The following is a 15,552-nucleotide window of genomic DNA, read 5'->3' on the forward strand; positions in this document are numbered from 1 at the left end:
AAAAAAAGCACAAAAAGGTAAACCAAAAATGGGCCTGTGCAATTTTCACGCTTCTAACCTAAAGAGCTCTTGCGTGAGGGGCGTGTTGAGATATATAGTCCCACATTAATTGGATGGGCAACTAATATAGCCTTTATAAGGCCTTGGGCACTCACACCCCTTGAGCTAGCTTTTGGGATGGTGTATTCCAAGATTCTTTACATGGTATCAGAGCCTTACCGTCCCCCGCTTTAAAAAAGTGGAATTAAAATAAAATAAAAAAAGCACAAAAAGGTAAACCAAAAATGGGTCTGTGCAATTTCTACGCTTCTAGCCTAAAGGGCTCTTGCGTGAAGGGGCGTGTTGAGATATATAGTCCCACATTGATTGGATGGGCAACTAATATAGCCTTTATAAGGCTTTGGGCACTCACACCCCTTGAGCTAGCTTTTGGGGTGGTGTATCCCAAGGTTCTTTACACTATTTGCCCATGTATAAAATTTTATAACTGGATTTACTATAATTAATATTATTTTCATCAACTAAATATTATTAGAATGCCTGAGTTTTTTTAATATGTAGAAGATCTGATGAAAGATATAGAAATAAAAGATCTCTGGATAATAAATTTTTGTCGACCTGTCGATCTAGCATTTTTATTTTTTGGAAAATTGTTGTCGATCTAGCATTTAGCAATCAAAATAGGTTCCCATAATCTAGTTATATAGAAAAGGTTCTTAAGTGATTTTATATGGGTAAATCACATCGATTTAATACATCAATGATTGTTAGATTGTTAGATTGTTAAATGCGACAAGAGAATCATTTTCAGCTTCAAAAAGATAATAAAAAACCCTTCGCCTTGAAAATGCCTACATCTTCTTTGAGAAGTTGTGCTCACAAGATTTGAATATGTCAAATCATCGACCTTAACTGATGTATACGTGTCCATCAATATACATTAAGTAATCCTTTTAAGTCATGCTTTCAAGAGGAAAATACTGTACTCATTTGTTTTCCTGGACAAGATTTTTGACGTGACAGATTGCATACAAAGAACACACTGTATTTTCTTTCTTTCACTAAATTTGTTCCCACTTCATTTTTTTTTTAGTCTTAATTGCATATACTAATTGTACATCAAAAGGGAAAGTGTTATGAATATTATTAAAAAGTGAATGTCTAAAAGCTAATATAGGAAGTTGTTATCTTATTACGATTTGACTAGAATTTAATTCTAAGAAAACTTTTATAGATTAGGATTTGATTCAGTTCTGAATATATCACCTTACGCAATATTAGGTACCATATATAATACAAAATGGTGATCAATTAAAATTAAAATTACAGGCAATACCAAAGCCACCTTAGTAATTGCATCCACTCAAACTGAAATGAAATAACCAAAGTCGAATTGAACCTTGAAGGAAGCTTCGAGATCTATATAAAAAGAAGCAACAAAATCACTGAGCATCTCACACAAGATAACAACATACCTCAAAAATGGACTATCACAAAGTTAATATGAAAATAATAATGATACAACTCAATAATAGGAGAAACCAGGAAGAGCTACCCGCACAAAATTTCCCGGAGTAAACTGTTGTTCTATTAACGCTTGGTACTCTGCAGACACTCACAGCCAAATCCAGAGATATCCGTAAAATAGCTAGCAATGAGAAAATACAACACACTAAAAACACAACTACACCCTTGTTTTCCAAGGAAATCTGTTTCCCCCGGACCTTTTCAACTTCATACCTGAATTATTAAAAAAACAAAAATCAGAACCCAAAGAACTAAATAATTAATAGCATCATCCATCAAGGAAAACAAAATAATCTTGCTTAATATTTATTAACAAACTCTGATAATCAAAAGCCATTCGATTATGAAGAATACAGCAACCAGAGGGAAATGTTCAGAAACAGTAAATAATATCAACTTTCTTCATTGTATTATCATCCTACAGCATGCATTTTTATTCCTATGACCAAACTCTTCAAGATCTCCATAGGTACTGTACTCCTATGGGTCTTGTTATAAATATTTAACAGTATAAAATGTTCATGAGCTCATTTGGATGATCTTGGTTAAAAATGCAGTTCTCATGATAAAAATATCAAACACCATATCCTTCCTCCTCTTCAACACGAGAACTGTGCAGTTACATCTAGTAAGAGGAGAAATAAAGATTATATTTCCCCTAAACGAACATTAGCAAATAGCACTAGTCCTGAGTATTAAAAATCTCCTATTGTTTTTATTGTGTTCTGGATTGCTGTATGCACCAAACTTGTTACATATAACTTAATCAATGATCTCTCAAAGCATCAATGATCTCTCAAAGCCTTAGTGAAGATAATTGTCAGTTGACCATTTGAGTGGACAGAGCTAATGGTGATGTCTCCATATAAGATTTTCTCTTTAATGAAGTAACAATTGATCTGAAAATGTATGGTCCTATTGTAAAACACTGCATTGGAGGAAATGTGCAAATTGGAGCTCTCTACACAACTGTTTTAGCCAAACAAGTTTGCAATTGGCTAAACCCATGGATCGGTACTCCGCTTTGGCACTTGATCTTGCGACAATATCTTGCTTCTTACTTTTCTAGGATATCATTTATCTTTTGTGAATTACAGTACCCAAAAGTGAACCTTCTATCAATAAGGGAGCCTATCCGATCAACATCTGATTATCAAACATTCTGAGTGTAACCTGTATCTTCATAGAAAAGACCTTATCTCGAAGTTCCTTTGACACATTTTAAGATTCGAATCATTGCATCCCAATGTTCATCACAAGGAAAATTAAGGTACTGACTTATAGCACTGATTATACGAATCACTACATCCCAATGTTCATCACAAGATATTAAGATATCTACACAAATAACTATGAGATAGTTCAGTTTCCCAACTAACTTTTTATATCTTTCTAAATCCGAAAGTGGCTCACCCTAATTTGGTAGAAGTTTAGTGTTTCAATCAATATTTGTGGCTTTCCATTCAACAAATCAATATCCTAAAGAATATTTGTGGCGTATTTCCTCTATAAAATTACAATACCATTCTGGGATTGTTCCACTTGTATTCTCAATTGTTGAAGTTTTGCCAAGGTCTTTGGTCTAAAAGTGATGACCAAGATATTGTTTTATATGAATGATGCCATGATTATCACTGCTAGTGATAACAATGTCATCAACATATACAATCAAATAAATACATCCATGAGCTAAATGATTATATTCATCAACTTCACTCCATGTCATACCGAACTATGGAACTACAATGCTAAATCGGTCAATCCAAGCCCAAGGAAATTGCTTAGACAATACAATGATTGTGTGGAGGACAGACCATGCGAGATTCACAAGTAATGTGAGCGCAGAAAATATAACCAAAGATGGTTGAAAATGATTTGATGATGCTGGATAATTGGCCATTAACCTTAGTTCCCCTAGAGCGATCAACAACATGCATAAATTCAACTTTGGTGGTAAGGTGATCTGTGTACTCTTGTCTGGTAAGTCGCAGTTTGATATCTGAAGCCTATGTATCATAGTTGCTCCCATCCAAGTTGTTAGAGGAGAAAGGCACATTGATGTAGCTGGTGAAATCAGGATCCTTGATCTTTGGAATGTCATTAGAGGCATTATAAATGCTAGACCCAACCGTGGGTTAGTGGAGAAGATGGATGAACATAGACCGGAAGGGCACTATAGAGGAAGGGATGTCTAATCAGAGTTTGAAACCAAGAGGTGATCGGGTGGAGGACAAGCAGATGAGCATAGAGTTGCAAGGACAAGCGATTGCTAGAAGTAGTGGCATGTGGGCGAAGAGCAGAAAGACATCACTGACATGTGACGCTGCTGATGGAGCTAAGATTGGTAGGGATGGCCAGGCTACCTACGACGAACCCGATGCAGGGGTCACCGGCTAGAAAAGTTGTTAGTCGACAGTGGACAATGGCTGGATTAGTGACACATGGTTGACAGAGAAGCTATTTGGGATGTAGGAAGGATATAAAACATTTATGAGCCTTCACTTTTACATGGTATCAGAGCCTCGTGTCCCGGGTTCGATCCTCACTGCCCTCCACTTTCTCTTGTAGAATTTCTTAGTACAGGTAGATGGGTCTGTGCATTGTCCACCCCTCAAGCCCAGTGGGCTTTCGTGTGAGGGGCGTGCTATAGTTATATAAAATTATTAATGTAGCCTCCCCAAAAGAGAAAGCTCATCAATATTGCAGAAACTCTAATCCTCGTGATTGAATTATCCTAACCGTTGGACTACAAACGTGAGGGGCAGTTTTCAATGTAGTTAAAAATGTGCACTTGAATTGATGGAACTATAAGTTTTTAATAATTTCTTATTTTTTATTCTGAAAATTTTATGCTTTTGATCATCCTTTGCTTTTAAATTCAAAGTTCTCGTAGTTGTCTGTCCAAATAAAGCGCAAATAGTAAACTAGTGATTGAATTCTAATCCTCGTGGGAACAATCTCGTACTCATGTACACTTTTATTACTTTTACGACCGATGCACTTACCGAAGTCGCAACAAGTTTTTGAATTATCCTAACTGTTGGACTACAAACGCAAGGGGCTGATTTCAATGTAGTTAAAAAAGTGCACTTGAATTGATGGACTACAAATGGTGATACATAAACTCTCGTGTTAAATATTGCATAATTACCCTTGTATAAGTGAAGGCTCATCAATGTTTTCTGTACTTCTCTAACACGCTCCCTCACACGAGAGCCCACTGGGCATGGAGGGTGGATAATGCATAAGCCCACCTACCTGTGCTAAATTTCACAAGAGAAACGGGGGGTGGTAAGGATCGAACTCGTGATCTTGTGGTCACTGAAACTCTGATACCATGTAAAGAACCAATTTAACCTAATAGATTAAGCTTTTGGGTTAAATTGGTTCTTTACATGGTATTAGATCCTTGTGTCCCGGAATCGATCCTCACTGCCCCACTTTGCCAAGGTCTTTGGTCTAAAAGTGATGACCAAGATATTGTTTTATATGAATGATGCCATGATTATCACTGCTAGTGATAACAATGTCATCAACATATACAATCAAATAAATACATCCATGAGCTAAATGATTATATTCATCAACTTCACTCCATGTCATACCGAACTATGGAACTACAATGCTAAATCGGTCAATCCAAGCCCAAGGAAATTGCTTAGACAATACAATGATTGTGTGGAGGACAGACCATGCGAGATTCACAAGTAATGTGAGCGCAGAAAATATAACCAAAGATGGTTGAAAATGATTTGATGATGCTGGATAATTGGCCATTAACCTTAGTTCCCCTAGAGCGATCAACAACATGCATAAATTCAACTTTGGTGGTAAGGTGATCTGTGTACTCTTGTCTGGTAAGTCGCAGTTTGATATCTGAAGCCTATGTATCATAGTTGCTCCCATCCAAGTTGTTAGAGGAGAAAGGCACATTGATGTAGCTGGTGAAATCAGGATCCTTGATCTTTGGAATGTCATTAGAGGCATTATAAATGCTAGACCCAACCGTGGGTTAGTGGAGAAGATGGATGAACATAGACCGGAAGGGCACTATAGAGGAAGGGATGTCTAATCAGAGTTTGAAACCAAGAGGTGATCGGGTGGAGGACAAGCAGATGAGCATAGAGTTGCAAGGACAAGCGATTGCTAGAAGTAGTGGCATGTGGGCGAAGAGCAGAAAGACATCACTGACATGTGACGCTGCTGATGGAGCTAAGATTGGTAGGGATGGCCAGGCTACCTACGACGAACCCGATGCAGGGGTCACCGGCTAGAAAAGTTGTTAGTCGACAGTGGACAATGGCTGGATTAGTGACACATGGTTGACAGAGAAGCTATTTGGGATGTAGGAAGGATATAAAACATTTATGAGCCTTCACTTTTACATGGTATCAGAGCCTCGTGTCCCGGGTTCGATCCTCACTGCCCTCCACTTTCTCTTGTAGAATTTCTTAGTACAGGTAGATGGGTCTGTGCATTGTCCACCCCTCAAGCCCAGTGGGCTTTCGTGTGAGGGGCGTGCTATAGTTATATAAAATTATTAATGTAGCCTCCCCAAAAGAGAAAGCTCATCAATATTGCAGAAACTCTAATCCTCGTGATTGAATTATCCTAACCGTTGGACTACAAACGTGAGGGGCAGTTTTCAATGTAGTTAAAAATGTGCACTTGAATTGATGGAACTATAAGTTTTTAATAATTTCTTATTTTTTATTCTGAAAATTTTATGCTTTTGATCATCCTTTGCTTTTAAATTCAAAGTTCTCGTAGTTGTCTGTCCAAATAAAGCGCAAATAGTAAACTAGTGATTGAATTCTAATCCTCGTGGGAACAATCTCGTACTCATGTACACTTTTATTACTTTTACGACCGATGCACTTACCGAAGTCGCAACAAGTTTTTGAATTATCCTAACTGTTGGACTACAAACGCAAGGGGCTGATTTCAATGTAGTTAAAAAAGTGCACTTGAATTGATGGACTACAAATGGTGATACATAAACTCTCGTGTTAAATATTGCATAATTACCCTTGTATAAGTGAAGGCTCATCAATGTTTTCTGTACTTCTCTAACACGCTCCCTCACACGAGAGCCCACTGGGCATGGAGGGTGGATAATGCATAAGCCCACCTACCTGTGCTAAATTTCACAAGAGAAACGGGGGGTGGTAAGGATCGAACTCGTGATCTTGTGGTCACTGAAACTCTGATACCATGTAAAGAACCAATTTAACCTAATAGATTAAGCTTTTGGGTTAAATTGGTTCTTTACATGGTATTAGATCCTTGTGTCCCGGAATCGATCCTCACTGCCCCACTTTGCCAAGGTCTTTGGTCTAAAAGTGATGACCAAGATATTGTTTTATATGAATGATGCCATGATTATCACTGCTAGTGATAACAATGTCATCAACATATACAATCAAATAAATACATCCATGAGCTAAATGATTATATTCATCAACTTCACTCCATGTCATACCGAACTATGGAACTACAATGCTAAATCGGTCAATCCAAGCCCAAGGAAATTGCTTAGACAATACAATGATTGTGTGGAGGACAGACCATGCGAGATTCACAAGTAATGTGAGCGCAGAAAATATAACCAAAGATGGTTGAAAATGATTTGATGATGCTGGATAATTGGCCATTAACCTTAGTTCCCCTAGAGCGATCAACAACATGCATAAATTCAACTTTGGTGGTAAGGTGATCTGTGTACTCTTGTCTGGTAAGTCGCAGTTTGATATCTGAAGCCTATGTATCATAGTTGCTCCCATCCAAGTTGTTAGAGGAGAAAGGCACATTGATGTAGCTGGTGAAATCAGGATCCTTGATCTTTGGAATGTCATTAGAGGCATTATAAATGCTAGACCCAACCGTGGGTTAGTGGAGAAGATGGATGAACATAGACCGGAAGGGCACTATAGAGGAAGGGATGTCTAATCAGAGTTTGAAACCAAGAGGTGATCGGGTGGAGGACAAGCAGATGAGCATAGAGTTGCAAGGACAAGCGATTGCTAGAAGTAGTGGCATGTGGGCGAAGAACAGAAAGACATCACTGACATGTGACGCTGCTGATGGAGCTAAGATTGGTAGGGATGGCCAGGCTACCTACGACGAACCCGATGCAGGGGTCACCGGCTAGAAAAGTTGTTAGTCGACAGTGGACAATGGCTGGATTAGTGACACATGGTTGACAGAGAAGCTATTTGGGATGTAGGAAGGATATAAAACATTTATGAGCCTTCACTTTTACATGGTATCAGAGCCTCGTGTCCCGGGTTCGATCCTCACTGCCCTCCACTTTCTCTTGTAGAATTTCTTAGTACAGGTAGATGGGTCTGTGCATTGTCCACCCCTCAAGCCCAGTGGGCTTTCGTGTGAGGGGCGTGCTATAGTTATATAAAATTATTAATGTAGCCTCCCCAAAAGAGAAAGCTCATCAATATTGCAGAAACTCTAATCCTCGTGATTGAATTATCCTAACCGTTGGACTACAAACGTGAGGGGCAGTTTTCAATGTAGTTAAAAATGTGCACTTGAATTGATGGAACTACAAGTTTTTAATAATTTCTTATTTTTTATTCTGAAAATTTTATGCTTTTGATCATCCTTTGCTTTTAAATTCAAAGTTCTCGTAGTTGTCTGTCCAAATAAAGCGCAAATAGTAAACTAGTGATTGAATTCTAATCCTCGTGGGAACAATCTCGTACTCATGTACACTTTTATTACTTTTACGACCGATGCACTTACCGAAGTCGCAACAAGTTTTTGAATTATCCTAACTGTTGGACTACAAACGCAAGGGGCTGATTTCAATGTAGTTAAAAAAGTGCACTTGAATTGATGGACTACAAATGGTGATACATAAACTCTCGTGTTAAATATTGCATAATTACCCTTGTATAAGTGAAGGCTCATCAATGTTTTCTGTACTTCTCTAACACGCTCCCTCACACGAGAGCCCACTGGGCATGGAGGGTGGATAATGCATAAGCCCACCTACCTGTGCTAAATTTCACAAGAGAAACGGGGGGTGGTAAGGATCGAACTCGTGATCTTGTGGTCACTGAAACTCTGATACCATGTAAAGAACCAATTTAACCTAATAGATTAAGCTTTTGGGTTAAATTGGTTCTTTACATGGTATTAGATCCTTGTGTCCCGGATTCGATCCTCACTGCCCCACTTTCTCTTGTGGAATTTCTTAGCACAGGTAGGTTGGGCCTGATGCATCATCCACCCTTCAAGCCCAATGGGCTCTCGTGTGAGGGGGTATGTTAGAGATACCTAAAACCATTAAAAAGGTCTTCACTTAACCAGCTTAAGTTTTTGGGTTAAATGGTTCTTTACAAAGGATGATGCAACATGGGGATCTGAAACCAGAGTTGAAACATAGTTTTTGCAAAACAAAAAAAAAAAAAACCATTGATAGGTAGTGGGTCCACCGGGTAGGCATAGTTGCCTTTTGTCATGCTCTAGATACCATGTTAAAATGAAGAGAAAAAAAGAGACGAGATGAAATCCGTGTGTTAAACTACACAGCGGAGACCGAATTATATAGGTGAAAAATGATAATATACAAATACCATATACCCTAAGTATTGTAATTACATGATTTGGTTAGCCTATACAATGAATCAAGATGTTACTTATACAATGAACCTAGACACTATTCACATTACCAACATTCTCAAAGTACACTAGTTACTAAATCTGAACTAGCTACTTAGTTCATATAGTAAGAAATAGAAAAGCTTGTATTCTAAACTCTCACCTCAAAATAACATTGTCCTTGAGTAGATGATCCAACTGCATGGAAATATGGGTCTTCCAAGAATTGATATCACTAGCATCTTTTGTCTGTGAGGGCAACAAATCATTTCCAAAATGAATGAAAGTAGAATAGTAATGATTTTTATACAATCAAATACAAATATTGCCAATAATATCCAAGATAGAATTTAACATACTATAACATCCTGCCAGTCAACGAGATTCCTAATGTCTTCTTTGATCTTCTGTAGAAGTATATCTTTTCCTCCTATGTCCTTGCTGTACTCTTTGAAAATATTGACATATCTAAAATTTAAGTCCTCCATATACCGCTCCAACACAAACAAATTTAAGTCTAGAGAACGAACTTTTTGCATCAGAATTTTGAGAACAGTATCCCCAGGCATCCTTCCAACTTGTTGACGGATTTCTTCAACTGGATCATGAGCATTACTATTTACTATCTCATGATTTGCAGAAGAGATATCTGAAGCAGGGTCAGAATTGATCCCTCCAAAAGTATTTTGATGAACATCTTCCCTCTCAGCAGGATTAGGATGGGGTGATATTGTCCTCTTATCATCACTACCTTCCCCAGGTGCAAAGAGATTATCTTGAGTATATATCAAATCCTCCAGCATCCTCTCAACAGCGTCCACACCATAAACTTCAACTATACTTAGTGTGCAGTAAAATTCTGAACCATAGTGGCTTTGAAGATTCAACTTTAGGTATCTCACCCATTTTGGCTCCTGAAGAACAAACCTTTGAGCATGCTTCACATTTGAGGCAGTAAAATTCCCAAGGAAAACCCAAACATCTGTTGGAAAGCTCAGACTTCCATGAAGTTCAAAATCTTTTAAATTGGAAGAATGGTGCTCAAAATTAGCTATTTCTATTGTATCTACTAAGGTTTCTTCTGAAAGTTCAATAATGACATATTTCTCTTCAGCAGAACATGGATTTCGAAGATACTTATCTTTATCTCTGCTTAAGATATCAGAGGCACCTTTGGCTTCTTTGTTAGAACCTAAAACTTTTGCTCCCTTTGATGCTGAAGCATAATTGTATTCTGCACCACCAGGCTCCACTCTATGTATTACATTTCCAGATGGACCAGTGCCAGGCTTAATTTTAGAACTAATTGCCCTGCTCTTGAACTCATCAAGACCAAGAGGCACAGCCCAAGACAAATGATCATATTTTTGCACATCATTTTCAGGTTTGACAGCAGATTCACTACTATCAACTTCATGTTTCTCTCTAGTAGGAAAATCAATATTTTCTTTATTATAAGGTACAGCATAATCACTGCTTTCTCCATTGGGGAGTGACTCACCAACCTTGACACCTTTAATCAAATTCTTGGAAGGAATGTAAGCATCAGTTTCTTCAATTAAATATTCAACAACAGAATTAGAGATTTTGCACTGTCCGTGCTTATCTTCATTCCATTTTGATAAACCCATTGAATGTTCTTCAGATTCATCTACATCCAACGATAACAAACAGGCTAATAAGAATATGTGACATGCATCTGCAGTGTAGGAAAAAACTGTTTGATTTTTCAAAAGCTAGACCATATATGAGTTTGTTATAAAGAAGCAAATTTTCATCCAATTTCACCAGAATGAACTCCATAAGAAAAAATGTGTACAAAAGATACATGAGAATGAATGACAAACAGGCATGGATTTATTTCTTTTAAAAAACACATAGAATGCATTTATAACAAACATTCTTATCAGACTACAGATCACTAAACAAGGTGCAACTTCCTTGGACAGAACAAGCTAAACTGTGGATTGGAGCAATCTGCAGTCTGACTTTTGGAGTTTAACATTCTAAAATCCGCAGTCTGAAATAGGTGTTGGGGGACATTATTTCAGAGAATAAAGTTCTTCTGTTTGCAGGTAGACAGGTCATAGAGCTGCTTTGGTAACCAATGAAGTGGTTGATGATGTGAGAAAAGGTCAGAACAAATTCTAGTACTTAAATTGGATTTGAGAAAGTTTATGATATAGGTCGTTGGGGTTTTTTGGGATAAGGTTGTAGAGAAAAAAGAGTTTGTCTCTAGATGGAGAAGTTGGATTTCAGGTTGTCTATTAATTAGTGTTTTTTTTTTTTTTTTTTTTTTTTTGTGATTGTTAATGCAGAGCAGAAAGATAGGTTTCATGGGCAGAGGGGTGTGAAGCAAGGAGACCATTTCTCTTCTTTTCTGTTCACTTCCGTGGTGGATGTTGATGGAACCCAAAAAATGCTTATTTCTTTCAGTCAATGGAGGCAGAGCCTTTTACAAACACCAATTGACAGAATAAGTCACTAAAAAGACCCTTCACAAGCTCACCCTTAGAACCAACCAACCTAGGCTCTAAGAGATCCCCAAATCCCCAATGTTCACTCAATACATGCATACCTCACTCCCCACATTCCCCCTTCTTTTATCCTATCCCCTAAGAATATTCTAGAACTAAATAACTCTCTTCCTTTTCTCTTTCTATAACAACCCTTATACTGTTATTATATTCTTCCCTCATACTTCAAGCCCATCAGATGTACATCAGATCTACTTAGTCATCTAATTTCTAGAGCAGTCACCAGCGGATCCATTAAAGGAGTCAAAGTGGGCTCGGATGGAGTAACTTACTCTCATTTGCAGTTTACTGATCAAAACATCTTGTGCTTAGAACACGATGAGGATATTTTCCTGAATGCTATTTCTCCTCTTCAGCTTTTTGAGCTTTTCTGAAAATTAACATGTCCTAATATGGTTTAGCTGGTATTAATGTAGATTCTCATGCTCCCTCTTCTTTCACATATCCCTTGTAGGTTGTGAGATTTAGAGTGGCCTCTTATCTACTTGGGAGTTACCACCCAAGAGCAGTTTCCTTTTGGGACACAGCTGTTAAAAACGAACTGTAAGCGCCTAGACAGTTGGAAAGAGGCTTACTTTTCTCAAGGGGATCAAACTACCCTAACCCAGGCTTGTCTTTCTAGCATCTCTCTCATATCTTTATTCCATATCCCAATTAGAATTAGCGATACTATAGAAAAGATTATGAGGGATTTTCTCTGGTTAGGTGCTACGAAAATGAGACTTAATCACTTGCTGAGTTGGGAGATTTGTTGTCATCCAAAGAAGCAATGTAGTTAGGGTCCTAGCAATTTGGTGTCTAAGAACATTGTTTTGGCAAATAAACGGCTATGGAGTTTTCGATTGGAACCTCATTCCCTTTTGCATTAGGTTATCTGAAGTAAAATTAGACCAAAATGGGTGGGATGCTAAAGCAGAAACACGAGCTTCTCATTTTAGTTCGCTAAAACTTATCACATGGTTATGCTACCTTTAAGTCTTTCCTTTCCCGATAAGGATCTCATGTCAACTTTTGGGAGGACCAATGAGTAGTAGGATATTCTTTTAGTTTGGCTTTCTCACGTCTTTATCAAACTATCTTTCCTTACACAAGTCTCCTATCCACAATTTCACGAGTTCAAGACTCTACATTTTCATGGCATCTTAACCTTTTTTGTGATTTTAAATGATAGGAAATCCTCTAAATTGAAGACTCTATTGGGCATCTAATACGAATCTTGGGAGAGCCTCATCCCAAAAGCTAACTCGTAAAGTCCATATAAACCCCACATCAGAACTTTATGTTTCCGATGTGGGACTCTAAGTCCCAACTGGATCGTAACAGTCTCCTTGACACTGTTCACTTATCCTCTAGTCAAGTTAAAAAGGTTTGATCTATTAATCTTTATGGGGTCCTTTCATACAAACTTTTCTTTCAGTTCCTAACTCATATTTGTTGAACAAAATATCTTTCCATCTAAAGATTAAGTCCTTTATTTGGACAGCAGTGCTCAATTAAAAAAGAAAGAAGAGAAAACAGAAATATACCTGTGTAACCATGACCATGACTGATCCATAAGCTGAAGAGGAAGAACAGGCCCCACAAAACAAAAACCAAAGAGAGAGAAACTTCATATAGAAGGTTTTTCCCATAACGAGGCTTGTTGTCTAAAGCTCTTCCTTCCAGAAGAGCTTTACGTGATCTCTGCATTGCACATCAATCCAATTCAGTGCAACCCTTCAACAACTAAATTTAAAAGACAAATTCCCTGCAACAGAGACAACAACAACAAAAAACAAAGCATTTTTCTCTCATTCAATGCTCAATAACAAGTATAAAACGGCATCGTTTATAACATTTATTTCACTCGAGAGAGAGAGAGAGAGAGAGTATAATAGTGTCATTGTGTGTACATTCAGATCAGGATCTCACAGTAGTGAAATATATATTCGTTAAGGAATTAAAATACAAAAGTTTACTTATAAATCTGAAAAAAATTAATTATAAGAGAAAGCGAAGCTGCTGCAAGGGACAAACACGTTATTGATAGATTAAGGAGTGATGATTTCAAAAGAGAAAATTGAATGAAAGGAAAGAAGATGGATCGGATCTAAGGATAAAAAGTAGAATAATAATAATGGAATTGTGACGTCACCACTCACCTGGTTGGGGGCTAATGAAGAAGGGAAGAAAATGGCGTTGACGATGGATCTGAGTTGTTTTGGAAGGCAAATTGAGAAAAGAGAGAAACATAGAAATATAAAAGTCACACGGAACAAAGCGCGGCATGCTTAACGAGGCTCCAGAACTCACAAGACGCACGGATCCTTTAAAAACCGACAATTTTCGATATTTTTTTTTTGAAAAGCAAACAGGAAACCGAAAAACAAAAAAGAAATTAGGAACACCTCCTAGACCAAACTACTCCTACATAGTCCCTTTCAAGTTTGTCACGACAACCAGAAGGAGGCGAGTCAAACTCTTGTAAAGACCAATCAAAGGAGTAGGCAAAAGAGGCCATCCAATCGGCAACCCCATTCCCTTCCCTATGAATATGGGAAATTCTAACCCTCCAATTCCAATCCAGCATATTCCTTATGCGCAAGACCAAGTTAGAGGCTGGATGATGAGAGCTGAACCCTTCTCTTATGAAAAACTGGGCTACTAAGGAATCACCTTCAAGCCAGACAAAACGGAAACCTTTCCTCCATGCAATCTCAAGCCCAAGGAGACAACCCCAAAGTTCTGCTAACAAAACATTACCACAGCCAAGATTTTTACAAAAGCCAACAAGCCACCTTCCACTAGCATTCCTAAATACACCCCCACAAGCAGAAGCTTCTCCATTATTCATACTTGACCCATCCACATTGAGCTTAACCCAAGGGTCCGAAGGAAAAACCCAAGAAACTAATTTCTCTTTATTCGAGTTAGTCTCAAGACCAGCAACTCGAAGCGTGTTTTCTGACCAAGAAAAATCTTCACCATAGACCATAGCAGCTCTAAAAGTGCCATAAGCAGGAACAGAAGATCCCTGAAAAATTTTCTTATTCCTAGCTTGCCAAATGAAACAGGAAATGATACCAAACAGAAGAGGCCATGATGGCAAATTGGACCAATTACGATCCTCAGAGATATTGGACAACACCCATTGCTGAAGATTAAGAGAGAAAAAATCCTCCCAAGCCTCTCGCTTAACTGCAATCTCCCACACTTTTTTTGCTGCAATACAATCTCTAACCGCATGTAAGGAAGTTTCCGTAAAACAATTGCACAGATGACATATATCTGAACCCGCCATGTGCCGTCTGCAACGCCTTTCATTTGTCAAAATTTTATCTCCTAACAACAGCCAAAGGAACGTACGAATCCGTTCAGGTCCATGCCACTGCCAAACGCGATTCCAAGGTAAATTGGTAGATTCCTCGTTACCCCTGGATATGGCCATATAAGCGGACTTCAGCGAAAAACTCCCATCAGATGTCCTTGTCCACAAAATTCGGTCATGACCATTAACATCCGAAGGAGGAAGGATGTTATTAATACGAGCATTGACGTGATCGGGAAGACTATGCTGGAAAGCCCCCCACATCCAACTTCCGGAGGATGAGACAAGATCAGAGACCATTAGCTGATGATTTATCTGAGAGGGATCAGAAATAGCAGCATAGGATGAGAGTGCACCACAACCCGGAACCCACGGGTCATCCCAAAAATGAGTAGAATTTCCATTACCTAGCAAAATTCTGGAATGCTGTAATATCACAGGCCAAGACGAAACAATTGCTTTCCAAAGAGAGGAGCTATTCCGAGTAGCAGAAATATTAGGAACCAAATCAGACTGAACTTTATACTTGCTCTTTAAAACTCTAGCCCAAAGCGCGTCTGG

At 38.2% G+C, this 15,552-nt stretch overlaps 1 protein-coding gene across 2 annotated transcripts; it reads right to left on the reverse strand.

Moving 5' to 3' along the window:
- Positions 1 to 1,302: 1,302 nt before the first annotated feature.
- Positions 1,303 to 13,944, reverse strand: LOC133309047 (SUN domain-containing protein 4-like). Of its 2 annotated transcripts, XM_061509795.1 has the most exons (6): positions 13,826 to 13,944; positions 13,211 to 13,431; positions 9,507 to 10,798; positions 9,311 to 9,396; positions 1,556 to 1,740; positions 1,303 to 1,419 (listed from the first exon to the last, which is right to left on the reverse strand). In XM_061509795.1, the coding sequence occupies exons 2-6, from the start codon at positions 13,371 to 13,373 to the stop codon at positions 1,364 to 1,366; spliced, it is 1,782 nt and encodes a 593-aa protein (XP_061365779.1). In that variant the 5' UTR covers positions 13,374 to 13,431; positions 13,826 to 13,944; the 3' UTR covers positions 1,303 to 1,363. The 2 variants fall into 2 exon arrangements, with proteins under 2 accessions (XP_061365779.1, XP_061365773.1); XM_061509789.1 differs by having other exon boundaries at positions 1,402 to 1,740.
- Between the last annotated feature and the right edge of the window lie 1,608 nt (positions 13,945 to 15,552).

The sequence above is a fragment of the Gastrolobium bilobum genome, unplaced genomic scaffold (assembly GCF_033153095.1).
Source record: "Gastrolobium bilobum isolate Gb01-03AN ecotype WA unplaced genomic scaffold, APGP_CSIRO_Gbil_v1 utg10965, whole genome shotgun sequence".
NCBI lineage: Eukaryota > Viridiplantae > Streptophyta > Magnoliopsida > Fabales > Fabaceae > Gastrolobium > Gastrolobium bilobum.